The sequence below is a fragment of the Tyto alba genome, unplaced genomic scaffold (genome assembly GCF_018691265.1).
Source record: "Tyto alba isolate M040663 unplaced genomic scaffold, T.alba_DEE_v4.0 Super-Scaffold_46, whole genome shotgun sequence".
NCBI lineage: Eukaryota > Metazoa > Chordata > Aves > Strigiformes > Tytonidae > Tyto > Tyto alba.
In genome coordinates, this window is record NW_024881322.1 from 2,858,861 (window position 1) to 2,878,547 (window position 19,687).

The window sequence follows — 19,687 nt, forward strand, 5'->3', positions numbered from 1 at the left end:
AAAGCTTTCTAGTAGCACCTACCGCTCTCACGGGCCCTCTGAAGATCCAAAATGCAGCTGTAGCACGATCCTTACTGCGTGATGCGTCTGCGGAAATAAAACCAGCGCTATATGGCAACATCAGACCCCTGAAACCCACTTGTAGTAGACTGGTCCCTCACTGGGTAGCAGGCGCCGTGTCAGCTCATGTGAGAGCGAGGGGCTGTGATGCCAGGCTGCCCCCAGGGGCTGCTGGGGGGCCTGAGTACAGCCCCCCCTCAGGTCCTCCGTCTCCTGCAAGCCCCTCTCCTGCTGCCAGACCCGGGATGAGAGAGACCTTTCAGAAGGTGCCCATGTGGGAGAAGAGCCATGGCACCCGTGAGAGGAGGAGATGCAAGTGAAGGCAGAGGCCAGCTTGCCATGTCACGCCTGGGTTGTGACAGGTTTGAAGAGTAACCTTGAATCTGTATTTAATGGCTTTTAGGCCTCTTTTCAGATTGGAGGTTAGTCACCACAAACTAACAGGAGAGTTCAGTATGCACAGCCAACTTCCTAAGCAAACAGCAACTCTTTGGCACCTGCAGCTTGACAGCTACAAGGAGAGAGAGGCGTATACAGTCTATACTGATGGGGGTTGAGAAATGCGTTCGTTTAAGTGGATTACTGAAAACACAGCCATCTTCTATCACAGAGCTGGTGCCCAGGAACTGATAAGAACACTCCAATCTGTGCGTGAAGGGGAGTCCAACATTTTTCTTAACTCTGGAAGGTGGCAACTGTGTGTGAGTGAATCTTGACTGTATACAAAGGGGGTAGGGAAGAAGAAAATGCTCCTGGAGAGGTTGATGAGAATTTGCACCATAAACTGGGACTGCACTGTGAAAATATGCATTTAGGGAGTTTTTAAAACTAAATTTACATAAAATCACAATGAGATTTTTTATGTCTGTTATAAGCCAATTAAATGCATTATGCAAACATTTCCAAATTCACACAGAGTTGATCTGGGACATTCAGAGCATGATTACATATATTCCCCCTGAGGACTTGGCCATTTTTCTGAAATACCCAGATCTGTACCTCTAACTAGTGCTGTAAAAGAGACAAAAGGAAATCACCAAAATCTGAACAGACACCTTCAAATGATCCCCATGTGCACCAGTTTACCTTTCAATCAATGCCCAGCCATTTAACTCAGAGAGGAAGGAGGAGTCTGTGAATCAAAAATGGGTCTCAAGACAACTGCCGGCTATGCAATGGCTCAAATTATAAGGGCAGAAAGCTCAGACCTTACTCAGGTTGAGAGTTTAATGGTTCTTACAGTCTCTCTGGGCCATGCCAAGCCGACATCACAGGTGTGGTCCTACTCCCTGAATCCTAAGTGCAATTTCTTCCTTCTGGAGGAGGCAAACTATCTGGTAAAAAAAAGCTAAACCTACTTTAGAGAGGGATGGAGAAGAATTTCATCTGTGTCACATACGTAGCATTTGGGACCAAGTGGTGCACATCCAGCTTATTTGGGAGCAAAATGTAAAAAAAAAAAAAAAAAAAAAAAAAAAAGAGGCAGGTGACAAGTTGTCCCAGTCAGCATCAACATCTGCAAACTGAATGCCCTGCCAGTCGTGTGAACGTTTCCTGTTATTACCCTGACTTCAACCTCCCCTGCTCCCTGCTTTAGTTCATCTGGGGGTTATGTCTGTCTTTCCGATACCAGTTCTGCACGGGGGTAAAGAGGCTGCAGCAGCAGCAGCAGCACCGAGATGAGGTCAGGGATCGGGATGCAAGGAGGAGCTCTGGGAAGCCCCCGTGCCCCAAATGACAGGACTGGGCCCTTGTCCACTCGTGGGGAGAAGGAACCGCTGGAGCTGGCGGTTCCCCGTCGCCCTTGAGCCCCCTCGCAAGCCACGGCGAGGCTCGGGGGCCCGGCAGAGCGGGGGTGCCGGTGCCCGGTACCCCGGGAGGGAGGGAGGGAGGGAGGCGCAGGGAGCCGGGCTGCACGTCGGGGCTGGCCCCGGCGCGCTTGTGGTGGGAGAGCCAGACCTGAGAGGGGCTGGCCTCTGACAGATGATTGACACCAAACTGGGTGAGGTTTCATGTTTTTTTTTAAAAAAAAAAAAAAGAAAGAAAGAAAAAGGGCGAGCGCAGGGGAGGGGGGTGACTGTGGGAAGGGGGGAGAAGGAACTACTGTAAGAGTAAGAAAGTCCTGCCCAGCTGTTTGCGAAGTTTAAGATTTCCTGTTTCCCCTGCAGCGCCGAAGTGAAGTTTTCAGTGAGTCACCCGCGGTCCCGAGCAGCGGAGCCGCGCCGCCCGCTCCCCCCGCCGCCGCCGCGGCCTCCCCCCGCGGCCCGGCCGCCCCCCCCCCCCCCGCCCCGCCGATCCGGCGATGACTCCCCGGCCGCCCGGGAGCCTGCGGCGGCTGCTTCTGCGCGTTTCCCTCTGGCTCCTCATGGGCAGCTCCGTCCCCGCTCTGCTTCGGGGTAAGTGCGAACCGGCCCCCGGCGCTCCCGCTTGACAGTTGCTGGGGCCGGGGGGCCGGAGTGGGGCCGGGGGCCGGAGCGGGGCCGGGGGCCGGAGTGGGGCAGGAGCGGGGCAGGGGGCAGGAATCCGCCGCCGGACGGGGGGATGCGGTTGCTGAGAAAGTTTTGAGGCTGGAAGCATTTCGGGAAGGCTGAGAGTGTTTGTTTCTTGCCCCGCTGGAAAGCAAGAGGGGAAGAAAGGGCTGGGAATCTGGGGGTTTCGCGACAAAAAAAAAAAAAAAAAACCAAAAAAAAAACACAACAAAAACCCTGAGGGTCGTCCGCGGAGGGAAGAGGAGGGGGAGAGAAGAGGAGGGGGAGAGAAGAGGGGATTTGGCAGGAAATGCAGCAGGGTCTGGTCCGGCCGGAGGAGCCCGGGGTGACTGCTGTCCCCGGGGGGAGCGGCCGCCCGGCCCTGCAGCTGCCGCGGGAGCTCCCGCACCTGGTGCCGGGCCGCTCCGTGTGCCCGGGGCCGGGGGGAACCGGGGGGAACCGGGGCCCGCGCCTCCCGCCCCTGCCGTGCGTGCTCCCACCCCCTCGGGGCGCAGCATCCAGCCCCCCCCCCCCCCCCCCCCCGGGGCTCAGTTTGTGCGATGCCCTCCGGGACGGGGACCAGGGAGAGGGGCCAGAAGGTGCCTCGGGTGCTCCACGGCCTGAGCCGGGGGCCTGTGCGCGGCCGCAGAGCTCGGGGCCGTGCGGATCAGCAGCTGCTTACCAAAAAGTTGTTTTACATGCGTGTTTCTGCCTGCAGCGGAATTAAGCCGTGATTGTGAGCAGCTGGACTGAGAGTAGCAATCACTCCTGTAGCACTTGGTGCTCCTCTTGTTTGATTAACTTTTATTGACCCTTTACATCCCTTATTCTGTTTGTACCAAGCCTTAGATAGATTTTTGAGGCTGTGGCTTGAAGCATTCCTCATAAGATAATTTGGAATGTACTAGGAGCTTAAAGTGCTGCTGTAAAAACAAGGTCCCTGCCCTGAGGAGCTTTTGGTCTCCGTCCTACCAGTACTAACCCACATATGTGAACTAACATCTGTAACTGCAAGGTTAGGCCCTAAATCATGTGGTAGCACAACTGGAGAACCTAAAAAGAGAACATCAGATTGCAGCAAAACTACATCTGAAACAGTTTTGTAGAATTGAGTACATTTCTGAGTTGTCTTGTGATATCATGTATCTAGTTTTAGTCTTCAGGTAAGATGTGCAGACACCTGAGCTTCTCCAGACTTTGCTCTGTGCCCTCTGATTTTCTGTTGTGGTCCATTCATGGACAATAATGATCTCAAAATTGTTGCTAAAATATAATAACATAAACTAGGTAGCTCTTGTATAGCTACTGCCAATAGCTATGTACAATATGAATAACTTCATGCTTCATTAATAATCCTGTCAAAGTCAACAGGTTTTACATACCTGCAAAGTTACTCATGGAAGCTTAGGGCAGATGAAAAAAATAGTTTAAGAATAAAACACTGCGGTGTCCCAGTGCTCAAAGAGGTATTATTTTTAATTAGGGGTGTGCAGGTTCTTGTAGATTTTGATATATATGTTTTTTATTCCTGATCAATATAGATTATACTCAACTAATGATGGCTTTTATTTTGAATCCAGCCCCACATTCTTTGCAGATTCCCATAACAAAGAGCTTTAAAAGAAAAACCTCCACTTTTGTTAACCTTGTGTTATGTATTATGCTTTTTTTTTTTTTTTTTTTCATCAACTCAACCAGTATAGGCCGTCTCAAACTACTGGTAGATTTTAAAAATGGACATAGCTTAAGAGTTTGTTCTTCTTTCTTGTTGTAGGTCCAGTGAGGAAAAAATATATAGGTTGGTTACAGTTCATCATTTTTCATACCGATCTTCGTCTACATCCTACAATAACTAAAACTGAGCAGACCTGTTATCAGATAATCTATCCTATGGCTCCAAAAGTTGTTTTAATAATCACTGTAGGATTCTATTGTGTGTATAACAGGAAGAGTTGGTCAGAAAACAACAGTTCTGTGGGGACAGAAAGAGTGATATTTGGATATTGGTTGTTATTTGGCATCAAAATGAAAACTAGAGCTGCCAGATGTTTGGAGAAAAACAAACAGAAAAAGGAGTACTTACTTTGTAATAATCAGTAACTCAGCAGAGTTCAGTGAGGGTGAGTCAGGAGAGACACCAGGCTCAAGAGAGGTCAATTCCTCCCAGGTATGCCTACTAATCAGCTGGCTCTTGTTGGTGGAGATGTTAATAAAGCCTCAGCTAAAACTTCATTTTAACATTCTTCACAACAAAATATTAGACAGGAATGGCACGTTCCCATAAAGATTCTGGACAAAACCACAAATCTGTGAGCAGGTCCAATAGGAAATATCTACTTTGAAAAAAATGCTCTCGTGTCCTGTACTACACACAGAGTAAAAGGACAAGGTATGATTTTTTGAGTGATTGTGATTGCTACATTGAGCATTAAATCAATAAATGACAGTGCAAACCAGCAGTTGCCCACATAAGAAGTCGACGCTGGTGTGCCCAAGTAGATATGAATCTGTAATTTATCTTTGGAGTATCAAAACCAGAAATTCGTTCCTTAGAATAATCTGTGTAATAATTGTTCATTTCTGAACATCAGGAACTTAATTTTGCCTTTCAGCCAAACTCTACTTCCATTATTGTCTCCTTATTTTTTAAAGGCCATATCATAGTCAGTTAATTTTATAGTAACAAAATCAAATTTAGTGCTTCAGATATTTGCAAGAAGGAAGTGTGAGAACATCTTCATAACATGGTGGAACATGTCTGTAACGTGATCAAATCTAAAATGCTTTCCTGCCCCCCATTAAAACTGCCAAATTTCCAGTTATTTCAGGGGTGAAGTAGGAATAGAACAGAGTTATAATTGCATTTTCTTCTATTTATGGGGTACCCTTGAATTCTAAGACTTGTATACCTGAGACTTTGAAAATCACTTATTTAATTGCTATTTTGAGCTCCTTGGCCTTAACAAGCTTCTATAACATTCAGGTGGTGAATTCCATATAGGAATGGTTTCTAATAAAAAATGATGAGCCAAATCTTCAGCTGCTGCAAATGAACATTAGCATCATTAGAGTTACATAGAATAATAGCATATAAGTTTCCTGAAACAGTTTCAAAAGTAATTTCAAAAAGAAGGGCAATGGAATAATTCTGATTTTTTCATATTCATAATATTTTTTCAATTATATTTTATAAACACTTACTATTATATGACCTACATTTAGCCAAACAGCATTGCTTCAAAATTAAATACTCCTTTCTGGGACAAAGGGTTACAGTTTCAACGATGCAGTGTGCTCCAAGAGTGGCTGATAAAAGTTGTCATTGTGACAAGGTTAATTCTGAGCATAGGAGCAAAGATGGTGTCAGGCTCTTACCAGAAGGAAAATTCTCCATGGTTTGTTTCTGGGGGTTTTTGTTTGTTTGTTTGTTTGCTTTGGTTGTTTGTTTTGTTTTTTGGTTTTTTTTTTTTTTTTTGGTGGTTTGGTTTGGTTTGTTTTTTTCAGGCACTAAGCTTTTTTATTTTTGCTCTTTTGGGGGGAGAAAAAAGAACATAGCATCACCGTAGCACCAGTTGCTGGAGTTTCTCATGCTTATACTTCTTCTGCTGGATATTTTTAAGGTGATATTTTTGCATTTGTGGCGTAGGAACTTTTTTTTTCCTCAACAAGATATGTCCGTGCTGTATGCACTTCGCTAGCATTCACTTTGTACCACTGTCACTCCTCTGACCTCAGAAGAGCTGCGTCTCACTTATGGTACAGCAAGAATGAGCAAAACCAACCGGTTGGGGCCCAAATTGTTACCCTCTCGGACTTCGCATGACAAGGTGCATTTGTATCAGCCAGATAATGAAATATTATCACCAGTGCAATGGCAGATTTTGATTTGTAAGTGATCCTTGCAGCCTCCACGCTGGCTGGCATGCCTACAGTTGAGTGCTGGTGGCACAGTGAAAGTCGGGGCTTCCAGCCACCGTTGCGGCCCCGCCGCGCTGGGGTCAGCAGGAGGGAGGGGGAGTCCACGGTTCCCCCCCCCCCACAGCCCCCCCGGCACCTGGCGAGCCGAGGAGCGAAGGGATGTCCCGAGGTGGGTGGCAGAGCAGCGGTGCAGTGTCTCCTTGGCCACCTAGAAGCCCTTGGACTCGGAGGAGATTGCCAGGTAGGCACATCCCAGGGACGACAGCTGGTCTGTATTGCCAGAGCATTGCAAGCTCAGTAAAAAGGACTAGGGTATCAATCAGCTCTGTGCACACGTTGGAGGGTACAAGGGATCTTCGGCGTGGGCTAGTGGAGAGCCAGTCCTGTTAGGAAAAAGAAAGTTGGCTGAGACCTAGTCTAAGAGATTTAGTGCTGAAATCTTGGTTAACTTAATAGGCCTTTAGCCTTCAGTTTTGTTGGGGTTAGAGGGGTTTTTGTTTCTTTTTTTTTTTTTCCTATAGAATAATGGGAACTGGTTTTCAGCTCTTAGAATGAAGAATAAAATAAAAGATCGCAACAAAATACTTGTGTTTTTTATGAACTCTAATTCTTGAAGGTTAAAATATACCAAAATAAATCAGAAAGACTGCCTTGTTTTCAAGAGACTAGTTATAAGTCCTTTTGAAGTTTAACTTCACTGGCAGGTAGAAGTGATAAGAGTTGTATTAAGAAACAGTGGAGAAACTTCTTACTAGGGGGGATGTTCCTTTTACAGCAAGGAGTGGGCATACACACTGGGGCAGGTGTAGTTAAGGCAAATGCCGCTGATCTGTATGCCACTGTACGCAATGAGTTGATACTAAATATTGGCAATATTGGGTTCTCAGTAACCCAGCTCATTCTTAAACAGTTATTTTTCATAGCATGTCTTCTTTCTGGCATCAAGACAGAGCAAGCAGCACTGGCATTGGTTGAGTACAACCATTTCTATCCTACTGCCTGAAAGAACACAGAGCCAGTTAGTGCACAGATGTTTAGGGTAAGATACATTGAGAGAGCAAACCACTTCAAACACCATCCAGTGATGAAAAACTCATCCAAAGTGGTGCTTAGAACTAACAAATCTCACCAGGAGTTACCTCATTCTATTTCTGCTGATAACAGCATGCCGTTTCTGTCCATTAACTTCTAGGGATTTAAGCAGAATTTAAATTGGAGCATCTATTAAGGGGTCTGCCCTGCAGTCCATATGGATTCCTGAGTCAGGGACTAATGTCCGTTGGTTTGCATTGCTACAAAGTTTAGCAACTTTTTCAGATTTTAGGAAACAATAACATTAGCAGTGGCAAGAGAAACATTAGTTGCCGGTTTGTCCATGTTTGTGCCTTTTTTTTTTTTTTTTTAGTATGCCATTTCCTTGCTCTTTCTCTTGCTCTGAATTCCATTGTGATTGTTACAGCTGGAACTACCTGTTCTTTTTCATAGGGGTTTTAAAGCCTTTTCACCTCTGGGAAGATCGTCTGAGGAAGGAGTAGTTTTCCTTTGCTCAAACAACTGGTATTTAACAAGAACTTCCTGCTGGCATTCATCCCTGAGTTGATCTGGTTAGAATTAGAGCTGGTTGAGAGTTTTTGACACTGTTTTTCATGGGAAAATGCTGATTTGTCAAAACTGAAACAATTTGTGGAAATGTACCAGTTTCCATTAAACTTTCATCAGGATTTTTTTTTTTTTTCTCCTTTTTCCCCCTAGCCCACAGTGGAATTTCTGATATAGAAAGATAGTGAGAGAAAGAGAAATCATCACTAATCAATAATTAGAATAGTCACTACTTGAGGATGGAAGAAGGGCAGGATCAAGTGGTCTGACTCATAGAATGCACAGTTGAATCTGGAGCTCCCCCTATCCACTGGCCCCAGGATACTGGAGGGCTGTCACACTCATTGTGCATGCACGCACAAACACCCCCACACCCACCACTTCAAATGATTTTGGTTTAATTCTGGTTGTGAATATGAAAATGTATGAAACGTTACACTTTGCGGGGCAGGAAAAACATTTTCCTGACAGTTTTTTTTTTTTAGGTTGACCTGTAGCCACGTGTATGTTTTCTCCTTGTTGGGTGGGAAGGGCAGTTCACTGAATGACTGGTGTCTTCTAGTCTTTGTTTCGTATCATAATAACAAGCTGTATTCAGAAATTTCTGTCATGCAAAGGAACCACAATTTTTATTAGTAACAGTCCTGATAGTCTTATTCCAGGATTCCAGTTCTTCACTCACTCGGAGTAGTATTTTGGCAAAAATTTGACTGAAATTAATAGATTTCAGGAACAGATAGAGGACCCTGCTTCCTCATGCTTAAAGCAACCTTCAGTTTACAACCCAGCAGGTATATCACTACAATGACACCTAGGCTTAACATTGTGTTTGAAACTGTAATCTGGAACCAGAGGTATTAGAAAGCTGTCTTCTATTTCCTACATACCTTCTGTTTGTACACAAGGACTTCAGCCTACACCCTTAAAAGAGCTGTTGCCCTGCTCTGTAAGCAGACATCTGAGGTTTTAAGGTAAAAGAGAAAGACTTATCAGGCAGCCAAAGTCATAAGCTCACCCAGTGTTTTGAAAGTCACGCCGTATTCTTTCTGGCTTGTTCATAGTCTCCAGTAATACAAGTTTTGAATGATAGCCTCTGCTCTCTGTGCGGTTGATCAATTCCTCCAAAACACTGCATTGGTATACCTGTGGGCTTCATTTAATTCAACGTTTAAACTCGGTTAAAAAAAAACTGGTCTGTGCAGAAGACATTAGAAAATCCATCTTGTGTTCCTAAGGACATGGTGGCTCTGCCAGGGCTTAGAGACTTCCTTCTGTTAGAAAAGTAAGTGAATTTGAACAGTACATACTCAGAGAGCAACAGGAAGGTTTCACAGTCTTACTCCTTGGAGCAACATTTTCCAAGACCCAAGTGTGGTTCTTATGTGCCTGGGGCACTTTAATGGGCCTCTTTAAAAATTAGCATTGTGCAAGTGGAACACATGCAGGGCCAGATTGTCAGCTGGCATAAATCAGCTTCACTCTGTTGAAGGCAAGGAACCTGCCCTGATTTATACCAGCTGAGAATCTGGCCACGGAATAAATAATAGGCAACTGTATGTTATGAGGCTGTAATTCCCTCGAGGCGGGTTTTGTGATATCAGTCTGACAGGAGCCGGAGTGATCCGGTTCTCTTTCTTGGAGCAAAAGAGAAATTTGACTGCAGTATTTTGAAGTCTTCAGAATGTTAGGAAGGAGAGATTTCAGGCAGCTGAGAGAAAGAAGATGCTTCCAAACTTCTTGTAATGTATCATTACGGATTTTTGCCCAGGAAGAATCATGGAAGGAGAATTTTGGAGGATGGAGATAAATTGATTTGGGATAGGTAGTCCCCCAAAAAAAAGAGAAATGTGCAAGAGGGATGACTTCTCATTGGGACCAGGCCTTTCCTTCCAAAGCACTCATGCACATTTCCCAAGCTGTATAAAAACTGAAGCTCCCTCATCACTGATAAGCTGCTGGTGTCATTAATAAGGAAGCAAAGCGAAGAATGGGAAATGAGGACTAAGGGGCAAATTGCCTCCTCAGAATGTGGATATGTGTTTTTTCCTTTTGTTTAACATTTCACCCAGAAGGGTCGTAAATGAACTGGTACTCATTTTATTGACTTAGAAAGAAAAGGGGGTTCAGTTAGATCTTCCAGGAGTTAACCTGTAATTCTCCTGGGTCTAAATATTTTGCGTGTGAGATGCAGGTGAGGCACCTCCCTTCAGTTTTAATGCTGCTGTGGATTCTGCAGCCCAGAACGGGAGTAAGCACATCGTGCATATACGTCACCTGTTGGCCTGGTTAGGTGATGCCTGAGGCTTTTGGATGATAACGTGGTAATTTTGTAGATTTCATCTCGCTAACTAATATAAGCACATTTTTAATGTTGCTTTACAAGAGGGTGAACTTTGAAACAGACCACAGATGATTACTAATGGATTATCACTTCTGGTTATTTTCAGAAAAGGAAGCAGAAGCAGCTGTCCAGGATTCTTGTGTGTCTTGAGATGCTGATCTGGTCTGATCCATGAGGTCTAATTAGTAGCTTAGATACTATTGACAACTCACTATATAAAGCTGCAGAACAGCAGTGGTTTTGATAGTACAGCTTAGGCAACAGTTTAAGAAAGGTCTTAGTGCTCAAAGGGAGCTGTAAGTTTCTTAACATTTTGAATGCTCCCCTGTTTTTAGTGTTACCTGGCTGTCCTGACCAACTTCCATATGCTTTGGGAGCTCTGTGGCTGGAGGAAATCTGAAAACAGTTACATCAGGACTTAGCATACCTTGTGCACTTAGTGCTTCAGGAGACTCTGTGAGTGTGAATAACTTCTGTCTATTAAAGTGCATGCTTGGGGAAATATGGTAGATGTAACTACACTTCTTCCCCTTCCAGTTTTTTCTCTCCAACTGTCTAGTCTCTTAAAATATTCCTTCCTTAGACGGTTAGTATCCACTGTGCAATTTCAGGCCACTGCTAAAGGGAGGTCTGTAGCCACATGTTAGTTTATTTTACTTCAACTCACTGTAAACCTACTAATTAACATGGAGTAGCACTACTCTGTTATCCTGAGCAAGACATTACATAGGCTGTGGGGTTTTATACCTTTTACCCTAAAACGGGCTGCATTTTAAAAATATACACAATTAAGAATGTATTGTTTTCATTATGTTATCAACAGTGATCAGGTGGAAAGACAATAAAGTCACATGTGAGAGTCCAGCATCTGACCAGCACTGAGTTGCTTCTGGAGTTCACATGACAGTTGGTTGTTTCCTGCTCTCGGGATGCTCCCCCCTCGGCCCCGTAGCTGTCTTACCCTTTCCTGTAGCATGACTGGGTAGTGACTCGACTCTAGGGTATCCCATTCTTCTTGAGAAACTCACAGTTCAGGAATGAAGAAGAAAATCTGTGTTTCCCTAACGGGAAGAATTTAATGAGGTTTTGAACAGCACAAATTTCTCAATCTGTGATCAGGAGCCCATTAAGATTTCAAGAGAAGAGCTGTCATATGCAGGTGGTGGTTGATCCTTTATTTCCTTTGGCTGGTTCTGCCTGCAAGCATGCCGCAACTTCCCTTCTCATTTGTCTCCTGCATACAAGGAGATCTATGATCCTGCAGTGGCTGTGCTGTGGCAGTTGGCCAGCTGCCCTGCTGTGTACCTTCTACCTCCCCACAGTTCCCATTACCAGCTTTCAGAGTTGTATTGCCTCCTTTTCCTACAGTCGTTGGATCCTTTGCCCAGAAAGTGGGAGGCCAGTGGTCATGTCAGTCCTCAGCCTGACAGTATCTAAACTCTATCAGTGATGGGCTCTAAGAGGAAGGATCTTTGCAGGCTGAGGCTGGGCAGGGCTTTAGAGGTGGCAGTCTGAAGAGAAGGGGTTGACATGTGTGCGGGTGGTCCCCCGAAGCATGTCAGAGGAGAAAAAAGCCTGTTCCCTGATGGGTTCATTCATTATTCCAGCCCCTACAGGGTGACTGATATTCTCTCCAGGGAGTTCACAGCACAACAAAGAGGGACTTTACATACAGAATCTTTTTTTCCTTTTTTAACTGAAAACAACCGTTTCTCATCCTCATGAAAAGATCAGAGAAGACCATGTAATAGTCATGACTTCGTAAGCCTCTTTATTGAAGCTTTCAGAAAGGAACTAGGTCAGCGATACGTGCTTCTGGGCTATTGAATTTCCCCTCTTTCTCTCAGTCTGTTCTTCCATTTCCTCGCCCAAGTTTACCACAAAGGAATGCCTTCAGTCAAAAATCTGGGAAGCTGATCCTTTTATTGCATTTGTAGTATTCTCATCTGGTATGTACAGTGCCAGGCCGTCAGGCTTGCAAAGCTGGCATAGCCCAAGTTTGCGTGTAAACAGCAGTACCACATTGTCTGGTTGTAACTAAAGCCATATCTGCTCTCTCTTTGCCTCTGGGTAATAGAAATAGGAAGATACTCAGTGGGAAGAGATTGGTGAACTACTCTGGAAAAGGGAATACAACCAAAAGGTGTTTCTTCATCTTTGATTTTCTTTCTCCATCAACCTCCTTCCATTTCACATTCTGTACTTTTGCCTTGAGGTTTCTGGCTGGCTGGGGGCTTTGCTATTCCTCCTCTTCCCTACGGCCACACTGGTAGCATGAATATTAGTGCAACAAGAAGCAGCCTCGAGTTTCTCATATGTACGCGTTCCGTGCCTTTAATGTGTATAAAGGAAAATAAAAATGCAATTCAGATGAAATCACCAAAATCCAGGACCATGGGATTCAGAATGAGGCCTCAGGCATATCCCATGTAGATTTTGAGTAGTTTAAAAAACAGGCACTTGACCCTAAAAGGAAGATTTTGAAGTATCTCTGTTAGGCATGAAAGCTCCTCCTATACATGTTGGAGGGGGTTAGAGGCTCATTCTTTTGCATGAGAGGAGGAGGCAAGACTTCTTGGTGACTTACAGCTGAGAACAACTTTTGCATCTTGACCCATGGTTAGAGAAGTGAGCTAGGAAATGAGAAGCCTGGGCTCAGTCTCGTAGTCTCTGGCGACCCAAACCCAGATCTCCAGCTTCCTATAATTTCATCCACTGTATTTTTGATGTCACCATTAAACTTCAGTACAGTTATTTGTATTGGAATTGCCACATTTTCAACTCGTTCTGCTTAACATGCAACAAAAGATTAATGCATTGATGTGTTAATTAGTTTCTAAAGATAATTATAGAACTTTTGGGAAATGAGCAGAGATTGTTTCAACACTGGTCTGTTGCAATTGGGAAACTGAGGTTCAAAGAGAGTCATAGCTGCTACTATTTCTCAACAGAAATTCTCCAAGCATCCAGAAATTCTCCTCAGCCTCAAATACCCTGCCAAGTTCAGTAAGATACAATTAGCACTTTTTTCTCCCCATTTTTTTTCAAGTTAAGAGGCTATGTACTAGGAACTGCCAAGGAATGGTGAGACACAAAGAAGCTTTGGTATCTTGCTTCAGTTTGACTGTGTAAGGCCTCACTGTTCCCTCAGTTTTTTGCATGTATATTATTCACAGTTCAGCCAACTTGCACTTCCCCTAACTTTTTTGTTCTGGTAACTTGTAGTATGATTGTCAGGCACATACCTACTCATGGTTTGAAGTTAGAAACATATTGGCCTTCTCATGGGTGAAGGTGGGTAGCAAATGCTAGAAGCAAACCACTAATTATTTGAAGTATCTTCCCCCTGAAAGTTAATGAGAAGGCACATTTACCACTGTCGTAACCACATACCTAGAAATAGAAAACACTGACACCTGCCTTTCCAAGCTGTTGCTTAGCATGAGTAGTTAGGCTATCCATACAATCATCGCTCTTCCCTTTAAAAGGTGGATTTTGTTTTAAGTTTCTGTTTTGTGCTTTTGAAACGGAGGTGTAGATGTACAGAGCAGTAATTTCCACTTGATTGTCTTTAGGTCTGGAGTGGGTTAGGAAGGGGGTGACACTGTTTGTTAAGGGAGCCATGCTGCCTTTTTAGGATTTTCAGATAAGAGTTTAATGTTAATGATTGCCTGCCTTTTGAAAATGATGGACTTGTGGTTTTGAACATATGAAGAACAAAAGAATTAGGAATAGTTCCTACAGCTGCTCTTCCCTGGATGGATACAGATTTGGTCAGATATGCAGGCAGTTTGCCATGCCTCAATAAGATACCACACATCACATAAACAACAGTACCTGGGAGCATTTGCTTAAGGCAAATGTAGAGTAGTGCAACATAGGTAAATTTGTTCTGCCAGAATGCTAAACTGTGGGTAGGAGAGCTCATGTGGAACTTCACCGCAGTTAGTTGATGGAAGATAAGGTGTTAAGCTGTGCTAACTTGATATTTTAGGCTCTGTGGGGGAAAAGATTACAAAAGGTAAACAAGCATCTATTCCAACAACTGCAAGCTGTAGGTGAACTAAGTCACTCCAGAAATAAAGTCTGCATTTTTAAGAAACAGGATAATTTCATTAAAAGAGCAAGCCCTGTCAAGGGATGTGATGGACTTCCCAATGTGACTCTCTAAATGAAGACAAGGTTTTGCTTGTTAAACATATGCCCAGAGAAGTTAGGGCTTTTCAAAATTAGCTGAGTGGAATTATTTTGCTTGCAGGAGGACAGACTGGGAATATCATCCCAGATCTTCCTGGCATTAGAGGTGCTGTAGCGTACAGATTTGTGATGCAGCAGGTTACCACCACCAGGCTAGTCTCACTCGTGTCCCTCTCAGAATTAGGACTAGCATCTCCAGAAGTAACCAAGAGTTACGCTACTCTGCTAACTAACCCTGTGCAAGGTTATTTCAAACATGCATGAGTTATAAAATTTTGCATCCAAGGAATTTAAAAAAATACCTCTCTTCCTACAGCGCACATTCCTCTGGTATAACCTAAGCTGTTACTGTGTTTGGAAAGCTTGGAATTGTTGTGTTTTGTGAGAACACTTTTTAAAACATACTGTGTTCTCCATGAGTGCAGTATTTGTGAAAAATGCCAAAGTGACAGCTTTGGAGAATGAGCTGCCCATGTCACTGAACAGTTACACCAGAAACCATAACAAAGCATGCTACTGGCCCCTGATGTTTAAAGGGATGCTGAGTGGTTCAGCTCCTATGGCCATGTCATGCACAGCCTCCTCAATGACAGTTGTTGAAATGGTATTTTCATGACATAATTATTAATCCACTTAGCATTTGATTAAAATGATCAGGACATTTCATAGAAGCCTTTAGACATCATGCAGACTATTAACTGATTTCTACAGTTGAGTAAGTGCCCTCCAGATGAAGGATGATGATGTGCTATGACCAATATCCAGAAACTTTCTGTGACTCTAAACTGTTAAACATCAACTAGTATAAATTTGACATAGCAGCACTCAGACATCACAGAATAGCATCTGCTGAAGATCTTATCCTATTAAATTTAACTAATATGTGTGACAGTAAACATCATCTGTCCTGTGGTAGCAGGATGAGGAATGTTATGCTGTTGCCAGAAATGAACTTCACCATTTAAAAGTTTATGAAGTGTCATCATATTTTGACTTTCAAAGTTCGCAGTTGTTAGAAAAAAAATGTTGAAGTAACTGGATGAAAATTGAGATATTCAGATGAAAATTTAGAAGCAGTGGAAGGTTTGCTTCTGAGCTGCTGCTTGATATGCTTGATCTGGCGTTTCTGCCTTATCTCTTCCCAGCTTTCTCCCTGAAACAACTCCTTCACCATAAGTAATTGTTTTGTAGACACTTAAATTAGTTTCCTCTTTGCAATGTTTTTTTCTAAAGAAGCTTGTAAGTCTATATTCTGTCTTGGAGTGCTGGTGAAAGATTATGGTCTTGAGAACGACTTAAGATATAGATTGAGGGCTGAAATAGTGGGTTTACAACAACAACGACCATCTCCAGAGAAACTGGGAGGCAAAAGCCCTAGAAATCCAACTCCATGTTTACTTTTCACATTTACAGTTTTATTCTGCCTCATCAGAAACAAAGTGTAAGAGCCTGCAGTCTCTCACACATCCTCAGACAGGTAGGCTAACATTTTACACTGGCAAGTTCCTTGCCACTGAGCTGCACCTAATGTAGGAATGACCTCACCTTACGCCGTAATGCCAACCCTGCTAGGGGCTGGCTGCTGCAGGCAGTGATCATTGTATTGTTGTACGGAGTGAGAATTCTTGTATTACTACATGCAGATTTTTTTTAGTGTCCAGGGCTATTTTTTTTTTAATGTGAGGGCTTACCTGCTGGACCACACACACATGCAGAAGAGACTGTCCATAAAATACTCAGTTTTATAGTATCGTGAATGAATTCTTTGCACATGATTTGGAAATAATGGCGAAGGACCTTCCAGTGAACTTTCAAGGGATGTATTTCAGGGTGAAACACCCATTATTTCAGAATGGGCAAGTTTCACCCATGGCTTTTATTTTTCTTTAAGCCCAGTAAAATTTCAGCCTCAACTAGAAATGAAGGAGCTGATTGCTCTTTTCCTTATTTCATCAGGATGGTATTGCCAGCTAGTGATTCATAGTCTCAAAGGTAACTGGAGGGAGCCATCTGCAAATGCATTAAAAAGAACAGCAAATACCTGGGGGATATGTTAGCAAATTTACCTTTGGCAGGTAAAGGAGATGTTGCTTTGTTGGTAGATATACTTATTTACCAAGAAATCTGATAACTCTCTAACAGCATGACACAGCAGTAGAATTTCTGCAACAGAAATCAACAAAAGAAAGTTTTCCTACGGTTGAATATCATTAGAAGTGTGTATTTTTATGCATGTGCCCTTTTCTCGATACTCAATATATAATTCCCATTAATGGTTGTGGCAGTTAGATGCATCTATCAAGAGAACATATCCCCAGGGTATTAAATTCTGTTATTCTGCTTCTTTGCATGTAACTTGACAGAGACAAATATAACCATCCAAGCTACTGAATTTGAGAAGGATGTGTATTTTTCCTCAAATCCATTCAAAGTGATTCTGCTCCCAAGGGATTACATTTGAGTCCAACTTTCCTCTGATTTACTATTTTAGCTGAGCTGATGGATTATGAAAGAGAGTAATTTCTTTTTCATACTGTTTTCCCGAATCTGTCATTCAAAACTTGCTGTGTGGGGACAGAATGGTTCGTAAACATTATCTTCCTGGAGGAAAATGGCTTCTCACAGTAAAAAGGAGCTCTGAACAGAGCTTCCGCATAAACATGTTTGCCCATCAGTGACTGACAGAGAAGCCTCTGTGTGTATTAAGGATGTGGACTTGTTAAATGAGACTTCTTATTTGGAAACAGTTTTTCAAATAGACTAGGAGGGATGGGTTATATTCGGGCCTAGAGAAAGAAATTGCATAGAATTCTGGTTTAGCAGAATCTGTAGATTATATCGTAAACAGGTACCATAGTAGGAGCATCCTTTGGTCAGGGGACATGCCTTCACATAAATTCCAGATCTCTCAAATATTCCTCAAGCTCAGAGATCTTCAAAAAGCTAAGCAAAATGAGGTCTTTTATGCATCTTACATCAATAAGTTGTCATTTTATATTAAGCTTAAACCAAAACCCCTGAGTCTTAAATGGTAGCTACAAATTTTGCACCCTAAACACATTCTAGTTTTTGTTTTGTTTCCTTATTGGCTTGTTTATGGCTGGGAGGGAGGGATGGTAGCAGTGAATGCACTTTAAAAAAAATCCCACTAATACTCTCCTTTTATTTGGAAAAAAACCCAAATATTTATAAATCCCTCTGAATCATGTAACTGTGTAACAATCGCAAGTTTGAAAGCACAGTTGTCTGGTTAATCCATTTAAATGCTTATTTGGAATGGGCAGCTGTGAGTCTTTGTGTGCACACAGCTTCTCCCCGTACTTGCTGGTGTGTTTTAAAATACCACGGAAATTCTGGTTTGGTTCAGAAGCAACCCGTGTACACACATATCGTTTTCTACTGTACAAGATAGAGACTCTCCCCACGCAGAGCGCATCCTTGCTTAAGGTGGATTTGAGAGCTGTGGCTGAAGCCAGTTTTTCGGTCACTTCTAATCCTGGTTGTTGAGATCATGCTCAAAGAATGTGTGGGTCCTGGTGAGGGCCACAAAGCACCCCGTAACTCCTGACTTGAACGTGCTCCGGCAGCTGACACGGAAGGTGCACTTGTGAAGGGCCAGTGCACGAGGCACAATATGGAGTTGCGCGTGGGAAAAGATTGAGGAACTTTAGTTTTAATTCCTCTACCCAGGTAAAAATAAAACACTGGACAGCAGGACTGCAATTTATGTACTCCAAACCATGCCATTGTACCTAAAACCTTTTTATGTCTTATGCTTTTGTGCCCCTTGTGCTTCATAATTATGAAATATTTCCTACTTGCGAATGTGACACTTAAACAGATATTTGAACAGATGCAGCCCATTCCAACTGCTGTTACATTTTGAGACTGCTTTTGATTTTTTTTTTTTTTTTTTTTTAATCCCAAATTCATTATTTAGGTTTGGCTTGATTTGACTAAAGCTTTGTTCCTTGGTCCACAGGATCTTGCTTCCAGTTTACAGAAAGCAAAGTGTAGTGAGAACCAGGCCCTCTGAAATCAGAGATGGGAATTACAATTCAGCAAAAGTTTCAGAGCAAAAGGTGAAACTCAGGTAGTACTGTTGTCTGGGTTTACAGAACATTTTCTCAGACTAGTGGTAGTTTCAGGTAAATGTTCATCAGACTTTTCCCCTGAAACAAAGCAGAATTGAGGTGACTGGCTGAATTTTATTTTTGTGTTCACATTATAGAGCTACAGCAAAATCAGATGTTTCACATCAGATGGAGGATATCTGTGCTTCTCAGAACTATCTGTCCCTTTTATATAGTATTTTCTCTTGAAAAACATGTATTCTAAAACCAAGACTGAACTAAGTCTTTCAGCACCCTGTGAAGAGGAGACATCTGCTAGGTCTGTGTACTGCTGAGGAAACAGTCACAGAGTCTTCTCAGATGTCTCCCATGAATGTTGTTAATTGTCTCGAGACACCAAAAGTACTTTTTCTACACTTCAAAGTCAAAATAACGTCCTGTCTACTTTCATAGTGGATTTAAACAGCTGTAAGACTCATCCTGAGGTGCCTCTCTAAATATTTCTGGGGAGAAAAACATCAATAATTGGAGGGCTCCCCAAATTGTCACAACCCCCCGCAGGTGGGTCCTAGGCGAGCCCCACCTGCCCTTGCGGTGACAATGCCTGGCAGAAAAGAATAACTGCAGAGCTGTTGTTTCCTCTCCTGGAAGGGCTGTGACATCTCCTGTCGCAGGGTAAGAGGTCCCCCATGTCCCTGGCACGGTGCTCACGGTCAGCCTGACCTTGCCCCACAAGTAACTGCAGCCACAGACCCACAAAGACTTTTCTCTGCCCTCAGCAGTGCTGCTCCTGTTGACATAGGCAGTTTTGCATTACCCTAGCCGTGGGTTCCCGCTCCTCACACCACATTCTTTATTGTGTTTATGTAGTCAGATAGTTGTCTAGACTGGAGAACTGTTCTGGGTCAAACTGGCCTTTTGGAGGGGGGGGGAGGTGTGGTAAGGTGCAGTCTGATTCCCCAACGAGGGAGGAGAAAGTGCAACGAGGGATGTGAACAACTAGCCAGAGCAGTGGAGTAGGACTGCTGGTT

At 43.4% G+C, this 19,687-nt stretch overlaps 1 protein-coding gene across 1 annotated transcript in view; it reads left to right on the forward strand.

The window, feature by feature from the left end:
• The first annotated feature begins 2,113 nt into the window (after window positions 1-2,113).
• Window positions 2,114-19,687, forward strand: part of TGFBR2 (transforming growth factor beta receptor 2) — a 59,849-nt gene continuing 42,275 nt past the window's right edge. The window contains exon 1 of the mRNA XM_042806458.1: window positions 2,114-2,456. Within this exon, the coding sequence (XP_042662392.1) occupies window positions 2,363-2,456 (94 nt within the window). The 5' untranslated portion in view covers window positions 2,114-2,362. The remainder of the gene's footprint in view (window positions 2,457-19,687) is intronic.